This window comes from Dermacentor albipictus, chromosome 4 (genome assembly GCF_038994185.2).
Source record: "Dermacentor albipictus isolate Rhodes 1998 colony chromosome 4, USDA_Dalb.pri_finalv2, whole genome shotgun sequence".
In the NCBI taxonomy this organism is placed as follows: Eukaryota; Metazoa; Arthropoda; class Arachnida; order Ixodida; family Ixodidae; genus Dermacentor; species Dermacentor albipictus.
Window position 1 is genome coordinate 146,580,135 of NC_091824.1, and position 11,690 is coordinate 146,591,824.

Genomic DNA, 11,690 nt, shown 5'->3' on the forward strand with positions numbered 1-11,690 from the left:
CCTCTTTGCCTGCTTTCCGAAACCAGGCAAAGTGATTTTTCTTAAATCGTGTTTACACCAGTCATAAATTTGTTTCCTTTGTTCTTTTTTGTCAAGTGAACATATTTGTCATGTGAACATTTTTTTTTTGTCGTATAGGAGATCCAGTTAGGATTCCTTGCTTTTTTTGCTTTTCTTGATGAAGTGAACATGTTTGTAGGTATTATACATAATTAATTAGATTGATTTGAATGTACAGTGTATGTATATTGCTGTATGTGAATTGTTATAATCTTCCTGTAAAAAAAATTTTACTTCGCAACTTACCATGTCGAAACTGTGCCTGCGTGAATTCAGGGTGTCTAGGGCCTAGTCAGCTGACCACGTGTGTCACCTTTAGCCCTCTTCACCCGGACAACTGTATATTGTCTAAATTTCAATAAAGTCAAAGTCAAAGGTTTAAAGGTGTGTTTTGTTTCCCACCAGTCGCCATGTCCTTCTCTAATGAGCAGAAGGTAAACATGATCCCAGCCTTGGGATTTACAAATGGCAATAAGGGGAAGGCCGCGAATATATATATCAGTCATGGAAGTGTGGCCGTAGACCAAACACATCGACTATCATCAGAAATTATGAAAACCTGAGACAAACCGGCAGCTTCAAGAAACAGCGTCGGAGGACTCCATTTTTCAGTCCTAGCCTACTCACGCATGTTCTAGCATTCATTGCCTCAAAACATCATGCTAGCGTGTGGGAAGTGGCCGCCCAGGCACAAATTTCCGAGTCAACAGTTTGGAGGATTCTAAATGACGGCATTTCACCCATACCACCTTAGCCAGCACCAATACTTAGAAGATAGGGACCTGTAGAATCGCCTAGGTTTTTCGAATCGGGTCATCACAAAAGCTGATGAGTCACTGGACTTTTTGAGAAACATGTGCACAGTTGAAGCCAATTTTCTCAGAAACGCCTACGGAAATTTGCGTAATGCACACTGTTGGAGGGACTCCAATGTACACTGGCTAAATCGTAATCGGCACCAGCCCCAGTGGTCGCTCAATGTGTGGTTCGGAATTTGAGCCGGTGCAATATATATAATCGGTCCCATCTTCGATCACACACTGACTAGACAGCGTTACGTGAACGAAATTCTTGAAGGAATGGTGGGTGAGTTTCTCAGTGACGTCTCGCTTTCACGTCTTCCACTTCCGTGGTATCAGCAAGATGGAGAACCCGCACACAACAGCAGCCGAGCACGAAACTGGCTGGAGGCGACGTTTCATGCCGAATACATTGGAAGGCACGGGCCTGTAAGTTGACCGGCTAGTTCATCGGACCTCTCTCCACTCGATTTCTTTCTTTATGTTTATGTGGAAAATCATGCTTACATGATCGAGACGGACATTAGAATTGCTCAAGGCAAGGATAGCGGACGTCTGCTGTAGAATTCCGACGTCAGTCATCAAGAGAGGAGACCTATTCGAACACGTCCTCTAGGCTGGTGTTCAGCGGAGCTTACGAATTCGTAGATAATAAAAGCACACTGAAACCTGACGGTATTTTTTTGTGCAGACATCCTAGATTGCTAATTCGGCTCATTTAGAAGTGATATATTTACTTTCTTGAACGCATTGGTTTTGACTTTTCCCGGTCTGCTTATGTATTTCGCTTTTTTTACATTAACCTGTTTTTGCAGCGCCTATACACTTTCATGAAAAATTAAATGGTCACTTTAATTTGGCTTGGTGCGAAGCAAGTTTCTGGCATGAAATATAGCTTCGCGCGCACTCTTTCGATGCGATGCGAGCAAAACCGGGATTTCGAAATATTCTATGCCTATTATATTGCTTTTCGCATTTCGTGTGTGGTCAAAGTGACGCTTCGGCCGCGTTATCAAGGCGCTTTTGTTATCAATGTGATGAGTCGGCCTTGGGAGACGGATAATAATTAAGTGGGTTCTAGAAATGAGAGGAAGGAATAGCTGCGAAGCCACCAAACCTGCTGTTGGAGCTCCTTCTGTAACATTATCAAGGTGATGCGCTGTATCTTGTGGTTTGTGACAGGCAATGTAGTTGCATTCAATCAGCTTGCTTGAGGGCGCTGCTTTATGATGCGGGTGGGCGCGCACTAACGTGGCATTTTAACGCGACAGCGTTAAGGAGCTCGTGTCGCAGAAAAGCCGGTGTCGTCGGCGTCGGCGTCCGCGGCGTTGGCCGTGAGCGATAAATCCCGGCAGGCACTTCATGAATAAAAAACAACGTGCAAGATGGGCTGGGTGGGAATGGAACCAGGGTCTCCGGAGTGTGAGACGGAGGCGCTACCACTCAGCCACGAGTTCGATGCTTCAAAGTGGTACAAAAGCGCCTCTAGTGAATGCGGTGTTGCCTTAGAAACGAGCCGTAGAAAGTTATACTGCGGTGTGTATCGGTAATTATGAACATGTAAGTTACAGAAGTCGCAGTTACACGAGTAGCGAAGTGCGTTTCCACTACATTTCTTCTGCGCTTTTTCATACATCGAAAGGTTTCTTTGCCAGTAAACACTGCAGTTAGATGTCTCTTTGCCTCTTGACACTTTGAAAATCAGGACAGTACTTCTCGAGTTAGATAAATAATTGCAATTATCGAATTCAATCTCAGTAACGAACGAATTACTGGCGGCTACTCCACTATACTGGAAACAATATGCGCTAGTATTTCTTTGAGTAACGCAAATGCTCTTTTTTAAGTCCTGGATCATGATAGTTATTGAACACTGTATAATTCACTCAGTAACAGAAATAAGGCCAAGCCGGATTCACTCGAAATAAGAACCAACAGCAGTCATGCGCACCCGCGCCTATACTCGGACCCGCAGAAAAAGAAAATAAAAAGGGAGAGAGAGCCTGCAGTTTCGTCGGAAAGGCGTAGCAGCTAGTATTAGTGATAGCGAAGTATGCGACAGTCACAGGAAGTAATATTATGCGAAGCATATTAGCGTAGGTTTCGGGCCTTCGCGCGACGCCCGGCGGTGGCCGCCATTGACACTGAAGTGGGGTCACGTGACATGATGTCACGTGATGACGTCACACAGGCTGCAGATGAGGCGCCGTCGGTCGCCTCCCGGCGGTGGCCACCATTGACCTTCGAGTGACCTTCAAGTAGGTCACATGACATGACGTCACGTGATGACGTCACACCGGCTGCAGATGGGGCCTCATATCGCGCCGTCGGTCGCCTCCCGGCGGTGGCCACCATTGACCCTGAAGTGAGATCACATGATGTGACGTCATGTGATGACGTCACACCGGCTGCAGATGGGGCCTCATATCGCGCCGTCGGACGTCGCCAGGCGGAGGCCTCCACGCTTCGGTTCGCGCCGTCGCGCACGACGCGGCGGCGGCCCCACCATCGCTGCATCACGTGATATGTGACGTCACGCCAGGGATGAAGCGGCGCGCGCCCGCCGTCGTGTCAGTCTCTGTGCCCGCAACCGCGCCAGCGTCTTTGCGCCGGGCGTCTATGCGGTCAAGATGCCTCCAAACGCTGAGGATACGCTAAGGTTAAGATTTACGGAAACTTGGCACTTTTTTTTGTTTGGCTACACAGACCGCTAATCATCCACTATGCCAAGACCGCTAGGATAGAACCGCTGTACGCATACATGAAGAAATACGGTGGTGCCAAAATTTACTGCTTGCTTACGAATACTGGCCTACTTGCGCAAATCATCGCCCATGGCGACTAGGAATTCCAGAACTAGTAACTTCAATTCCTGGAGTAGGCCGCAAATGTGACACAGACGTTGTTGCGATGAAGCAATTAACTTTATCACATATTTACACTAATAGCGTAGATCGCATTCACGTGTATACCTAATGGATCATGCTGGAAACAAAGCTCTACATCTGCGTTTTATGTACGTGCATCTTATATGTCTGCATACCAAGAGAAAAGAGCCCATAAGCTTTGCAAATTTACAACGTTCACAACGGCAGAACTTTACGCAATACTTTCTGCTTTACGTTACATATGTGAGCAGTCAGAACAACTTCGCTGGATAATTCTGAGTGACGCACAAGCCTCACTGCTGTATATTTAAATATAGCAATACAGAAATCAGCTTAATATAAGCAAACAGCACATTGATATACGAAATACAGAAGACATACGCAATAGCGAAAGATATACAACATGACATGAAAACTACTTCCTCTAGCGGCGAGTGATGCGCGATGTCTATTGAACAAACTATGCGGTAGATTGTCCAAGGAAACTTGGTTCATAACTTTGAATCATATAATACAAATCCTGGAATAGCACTGAATAATCCGTTTAAAATTAGTCGATCTGTTGAAACACCAGCTCATAGGCTTCGGCTAGGCATTGCCTATACTAAAAGCTTTATGTATAGGATAGAAAAAATCTAACAGTGCTACATGCTCATGCGAAGAGGCTCAAAAAGACGTAGAACACTTTCTTCTACACTGTCAAAATCATGATGCTCCTCGCAAGAACCTTTCGGAATAACCACATGGCTTGGATAGACGGCCTCTATCCTTAGGAAAAATTTTAGTTCCTTGGCCAACAGAAAAACGTCAAAACGTCGCTGCGTGCGCCTTTGTAAAGTTTTTGGAGGAATAAAAAATATCACAAGATATTAAGCCATACAACAGTTATTGCTCGCATTGTTATTATTAACAGGCACGCTTAATTACATGGTCATTGTGTCTTCGTGTTCATGAAGCATTTTTATCGTATACTAAAGCGCGGTATTCAAGTGTCCAACACCTTCTGTGTGAACATTATGGTATTGTGAACATTTAGGCTGTGTGAACTCTTATGTTGCATGTGAACACTTCGGTTTTGTGAGTATTTATGCTATGTGAACTCTTCTGCTGCACGAGCAGTTATTTACATTGCAGTACTGAGACTTAGTACGTGAATGTTCGTTGATGTGTGTATTAGTCCAGTTTGGTGATTGTCGACAACTTTCCGACGATAACTATCATGTAAGAGAAGAGAAGTACAGCAATACTTTTTTTGGGGCGAGTTGGTTCATCTTGAAATATATGCGTAAGAGCGCAAATAGACGACCTGCTAAGAACGGCCCAGCTGAGATGCAAGTGTTGCCAGCCAGTTGCAACAACGGGCGTCAATGTTTCCTAGAGTGCCGCCGCAAACCTCTAGCCACGGCGTCACTAAATTGCCATTGTGACTGAATGCGTTTGGCGGGCCAACTATTGTTGCCGAACCCACCAACGTGGACCTGATCTGCCGCGAGTGGGGGAGTCGCCGCGGGAACCTCGTCGGGGCCCCCGTCCCATTCGCGGATCAAAACGCAGGACAATGGCTACCCGAGCGCACTGCGATGGTCCACTCCGAGTTCTACTAAATTCGTGTGGTGTCGGTTTCGGAACGTGAACCTGTGTGTGTGTGCGTGTGTGTGTGTAAACCGTCCCGCGGAGAGGCGGCTAGGTTACGATGCCTAAACGAACGTTCGCGTCACCTTGTATCGGGGGAGGACCAAGTGTTTAAAAACCGCTGTTGTACGGATGCTGGACACACTCTCTCAAGCAGTCATATTAGACTGACGGACACTCTCTCAAGCAGTGATGTTAGTCTAATGTACTCTCTCAAGCAGTCATGTTAGACTGATATAAATACTGTAAATAAACCCATATTCCTCGTTCTCGATGAGAAGCAGTCCTTCCCTTCATCAACGTCCTCAGCGTGGATAAGTTCGACAACGGCATGGGCCAGCTACCTTTTAATTCATGCCCGACTCCAATCTTGACAACGGATCACGAGCGATAGGATTGAGCCCCCAATCGTAACTGGCTGACAGCGATGAGATGGACTTTGCGACGTGGTGCTGTGTCTGCAGTGAGTGCTTGGTTCTTGCTTTGACTCTCTAGGCTTCATTTTGTGGTTGTTCTATTTAGAACAGTAGGTAAGCTAGATTGTTGAGTGTTAGCTAGGTTGTGTTTTCCTAGCTAGATTTAGCGAGCAGGACCAAGGAAGTAAAGCAGCAATCATGGAGTTAAGGACGCTGCTGAGAGACGAGTTGTTGATTGTTGGTGAGGAACTGGGCCTAGATGTACGCAAGGAAATGCTAAAATCGGAATTGTTGGAGCTAATTTCCGAACAGGCCAGTGAGGATGAAATTAAAATGAGGTTTGAACTTCTGAAAGAAAGAGAGAAACGGGACAGAGAAAGAGAAGAACGGGACAGAGAAGAATGAAAAAGAGAGAGAGAGGAACGCGATAAAAATGGCGAGTTAAGAAAAATGCAACTTGAACTTGAAAGCCAATGTTTGGAGTTGTCTCAAGGAAATGAAGGGGCTCTGGGATGATCAAGTGAGGCAGAATCATACCGCATGGACAGGCTATTAAAGCCAATTGAGGTCGGGACCGACATAGGCTTGTTCCTAAGCAATTTTGAAAGGACTTGCGAGATGAACTTCGGCCTGAGTACACGGCCACAGCGGTTGCTGTCTATGTTGCCGTGCGAGGCGGCGGAAGTAATCGCCAGACTGAGTGCACAGGATGCATATGATTATACAAAAGTGAAGGCTAGTCTCCTGAAGAAATACCGCCTTTCAGCCGAAGCTTTTCGGCAAAGGTTTAGAAGCACAGGCAAGAAATATAACGAGGGGTATTCGGAGTTTGCATCGGGCTTAAAGGCCAACCTAGTAGAGTGGATGAAAAGCGCGGAAGCGTACGACAGCAGAGACACGATCATTGAATGCGTGTGTCTAGAGCAGTATTACAAAACCATCCCCCAAGCTGTGAAACTGTGGGTGCAAGACAGAGGGAATGTAAACACTGTGGAAAGGGCGGCTGAATTAGCCGAAGAGTACGCAACGCGTAGAAAGTTGAACGCCGAGGACGGAAATTGGGAGCGTCGAAATGGACCGCGGAAACCATTTCCTTTCAAAAAGGGTTCCCAGACTAGACGATCGGAGCCTGGAGAAGTGGAGGAAAAGCCCGCAGAAAAGAGCGAGGAGAAACATAACGGTGAAACCGTACAAAAAGAGCAGAAAAGAAAATTCGAATTTTTTAGGCCGATTCGCTGTTATAAATGCCACAAACTGGGACATATAGCTGTTAACTGCGGGAAGCCTAGCATAGTTTTCTCCTACGGGGTGGGAAAAGACGAGAATATGGAACTTTTAAGCCCATATCTTCACGACCTGCAAGTTAATGGCAAACCATGCCGAGTGCTAAGAGACAGTGCCACCACGATGGACATTGTCCATCCGTCTTACGTGACGGTAGATGACTTCACCGGAGAAGTAGCATGGATCAAACAGGTTGTAGAAGAACACAGCGTGTGTCTGCCCATGGCCAAAGTCGAAATCAGTGGACCATTCGGGGAGCTAGTGGCTGAGGCTGCAGTTGCCAAATTTTTGTCAGTGCAGTACCCTTACATTTTTTCGAATCGTTCGAATCAGTTACTGTGTGACAAAGGGCTTAAACTGGGAGAGGGCATAGTACAGGCATTGACCCGAGGCCAAGCTCGTAAAATCGCATCGCTTTCGGCTGAAAATGCAAAAGCTGCTCCAGCGGAAGCAGAAAAGGGGATAACTTCAATACCCGGATCCGAGCTAGGCCCGAGGGACAAAAGAACAGTTGAGGAGAGCCTGCCAGCTGGCCAGCTTAATGAGAATGTAGCCCTAGAGTGTCAAAGTTCAACCCTGAAGGAAGAGTCCGCTGATGCACTCGCAAGCGAGACAGGGTCATTGTTGTCACCGGCCTCAATGAACTTTGATCAGCTCTTACGTGTGGATAGAGAGTCACTGGCTGCCGAGCAAATGAATGATGAGAGCTTAGCTAAATTACATCACACAGATAAAGAACGCATTGCTAGGCGCAACGTGACGATACATGAGAGAGGAGGATTGCTGTATCGGCACTACAGAGATCGAAAGGGTAGGATTTTAGATCAGTCAGTTGTACCTACTAAGTATAGGGAGGACCTTTTGAGTCTCTGCCTTGGAAATGGGTGGTCGGGCCACCTAGGCATAAACAAATCAAAGGAAAGATTGCTTAAGAAACGCTACTGGCCTGGCTGTTTCAAAGACGTAGAAAACTTTGTAAGATCATGCGACGCCTACCAGCGCTCTGGTAAACCAGAAGAGACATGGAAAGCTCCACTAAAGATAGTACCCTTAATAACAGAGCCTTTCAGACGACTTGTAATAGACACGGTAGAGCCTCTACCAAAAACAAAATCGGGTTACAGGTACTTGTTTACCATGATGTGTTCGGCTACAAAGTTTCGAGAAGCAATCCCTCTGAAAGAACTCAGCTCCACCAAAGTAGTAAACGCGCTTTTGACAGTGCTTGCACGAGTTGGGAGCGGCACATAGCCATCACAGAGCCTGTCCTACATTCATAGGGTGAACATTCTTTCGAATATTTCTTTTGATGAATTATTAGTGTGATGACGCGTAGCTCTACGACTTTTTGGCGAGGTTGCTGTAATGCGCATGTGACGCTTCGTTCAATGCCCGTTACCCGTCCTTCTTGTGAAATATTTTAAGTCAGGTTTCTTGTAGTCAATGCCAGTGCTAGATGCAAATCATTATTCTCACATACGCTGATATTTATGTGACTCTAAGCACATGAAAGATACCCGACTGTACAAAGGAACGTACCTGGGCTTAATTGAGAGGGATAGCTTTCCGTTCCACCAGAATCTGTCGCACATAAGTTTTGCGCTACAGCGAGTAGTACCAATGCACAAAGAAGCAGATGCCTGAAACGTGTCCCCATTGCTGGAACTTCGAAAGAGCGACTGCAGGCTGCTGTGCGAAGGTCCAGTCTATACCCATGGGATATCAGCGAGGGTCCCTTATCAGGCCGGGGTTTTACGCGTCTGCGGCTGCCAGCATAAGAGGAGCTGCTTCGTAGCGCTGATTAGGCTCAACCTGCGCACCTGCGTCACGTTCGAGGAATTCCGGCAAAAAATTCATTTTTACCTCCTCTCCGGAGCAGTTGCATAAACCGTGAATGTCAACGTGTTGTCCTAGAATTGCCCTCTTTTCAAAATGTTCAATATACAACACTGCAGTAATAATGAGCTCATATGAAGAAGTTTTAGCAATGTGCAGGTACCTGGTGTGTTTATATTTGATTCTTTTAGATTTTGCTGTTTGGTAACCAGAGTGCGCAGCTAGGCAGCCGAATGAAAAATGATAGTACGGGCGTAGCCTATATCAATATGCTGAGTGTTTATTGCTTTTTCAGTACGAAACTGCTCCTCTTCTTTGTTATTGTGTTACAGATTCGAAGCCTTGGCCGCAGCTGCTGCTGTTCAACGAAGATTCTGATTCCATGTAATAAAGAGCTAATAGAATTTAACAAAGAGTCTTCGGCATAACCGACAGGTTTCTGCTTTCTTCGTGTAAGCTGTATCGAACTTCTATCTGTGGGAAGCAAATGAGACATATGCTTGAGAAGACTTGGGGCGCACTACACTACCGCAAGTTACTTGGTAACAGAGATAATCTCATTTGAAAGGCACTCAGTGGCTGTGGTGTTGGGCTGCTGACCACTAGGTCGCGGGTTTGAATCCCGGCCACGGCAGCCGCATTTCGATGGGGGCGAAATGCGAAAACACCCTTCTACTTAGATTTCATCAGCATCATCATCATCAGCCTGGTTACGCCCACTGCAGGGCAAAGGCCTCTCCCATATTTCTCCAACAACCCCGGTCATGTACTAATTGGGGCCATGTCGTCCCTGCAAACTTTTTAATCTCATCCGCCCACCTAACTTTCTGCCGCCCCCTGCTACGCTTCCCTTCCCTTGGAATCCAGTCCGTCACCCTTAATGACCATCGGTTATCTTCCCTCCTCATTACATGTCCTGTCCATGCCCATTTCTTTTTCTTGATTTCAACTAAGATGTCATTAACTCGCGTTTGTTCCCTCACCCAATCTGCTCTTTTCTTATCCCTTAACGTTACACCTATCATTCTTCTTTCCATAGCTCATTGCGTCGTCCTCAATGTGAGTAGATCCCTTTTCGTAAGCCTCCAGGTTTCTGCCCCGTAGGTGAGTACTGGTAAGACACAGCTATTATACACTTTTCTCTTCAGGGATAATGGCAACTTGCTGTTCATGATCTGAGAATGCCGGCCAAACGCACCCCAGCCCATTCTTATTCTTCTGATTATTTCCCTCTCATGATCCGGATCCGCAGTGACTGTCTGCCCTAAGTAGATGTATTCCCTTACGACTTCCAGTGCCTCGCTGCCTATTGTAAATTGCTGTTCTCTTCCGAGACTGTTAAGCATTACTTTAGTTTTCTGCAGATTAATTTTTCGACCCACTTTTCTGCTTTGCCTCTCCATGTCAGTGAGCATGCATTGCAATTGGTCCGCTGAGTTACTAAGCAAGGCAATATCATCAGCGAATCGCAAGTTACTAAGGTATTCTCCATTAACTTTTATCCCCATTTCTTCCCAATCCAGGTCTCTGAATACCTCCTGTAAACACGCTGTGAATAGCATTGGAGATATCGTATCTCCCTGCCTGACGCCTTTCTTTATTGGGATTTTGTTGCTTTCTTTATGGAGGACTACGGTGGCTGTGGAGCCGCTATAGATATCTTTCAGTATTTTTACATACGGCTCGTCTACACCCTGATTCCGTAATGCCTCCATGACTGTTACCAAAACCAAAATGGTAACCAAAAATGCGTCTGGTTTTCTACTCTACTCTGGGGGACGGGAAAGCGAGAGAATAGAAAGATGAGATAGAAAAACTTAGTGCCCTTTCACTCTGTGAAGAAGGATGACAAGCTAATCTGTGTATGTGGATGCCTAAATGCCGAACTGCACCTACGCCGTGGTTCAGCCCGGTATTATACTATTTTCGGTATCGGCCCACGTATCGGGAATGCTTAACGCCCGCTTGATCTCCGCAGCGGGTCGGGCCGGAATTACACTATCTTTGGGATCGGCTCACGTGTTTAACGCCTGCTTCACTTCCGCCGTGGGTCGGCCCGGTATTGTACTCTTCAGGATTGGCCCGCGTAGAGCAGTGCTTAACTCCTGCCTCACCTCCTCCGCTGGTCGTCTTGGCATTGCGCTATCTTCGGGATTTTTTCGCAGACGTAGTCCTTAACAGCCTCGCTGTAAAAAAAGTTTACAGGTTGTCTATGCGCAGGAGAATAGTACCAATCTAAAGTGAATTGTCGCGGGTAAAATATTTAAATAAGGGTAAACTATAAGGAAACACGAAAACTGCTGGACACAAAACATTAAAAGGAAATATGCTAAACTTTGTTTGATATGTGGAAAATAGTACAGCGATAATGACGACAACGACATTGCATTTTATCCTATGCTACCACACGTTTCCTCATCTATGGTAGAGTTACCATCAATTCTGTTAGTATAATAAGGTTACCTAATTCGTGACATGAATATCACTATTTGCAGGCTTAAGCAAAGGAGACTGCATCGTTTATTTTAAGAAATAAAGATCCAATGCTATACGGCACCGGATCTATATTCCGTGGAGACAAGTGTAACATGTAGCGACAGTGTAGAAGAACATTTTCTTTATACATTTTGAAGGGGAGGGTCTTTTCAAATGTCACCTTAGATGGTTTAGCGCTTGCAGCATAGGGAGGAAAAAAATCAGGGGTGTTAAAAGGTCAATGTGCTTCTAAAGCGTGCATACTGCTACAAAAGAGAGATTATATTTTTGTATTCATA

General features: G+C 45.9%; 1 protein-coding gene across 1 annotated transcript in view; it reads right to left on the reverse strand.

Moving 5' to 3' along the window:
• The window catches only part of LOC135902212 (adhesion G protein-coupled receptor E2-like), a 40,738-nt gene extending 31,954 nt beyond the window's left edge, over positions 1-8,784 (reverse strand). Inside the window, exon 1 of the mRNA XM_070537992.1 lies at positions 8,620-8,784. Coding sequence (XP_070394093.1) covers positions 8,620-8,737 — 118 coding nt within the window. The 5' untranslated portion in view covers positions 8,738-8,784. The remainder of the gene's footprint in view (positions 1-8,619) is intronic.
• Between the last annotated feature and the right edge of the window lie 2,906 nt (positions 8,785-11,690).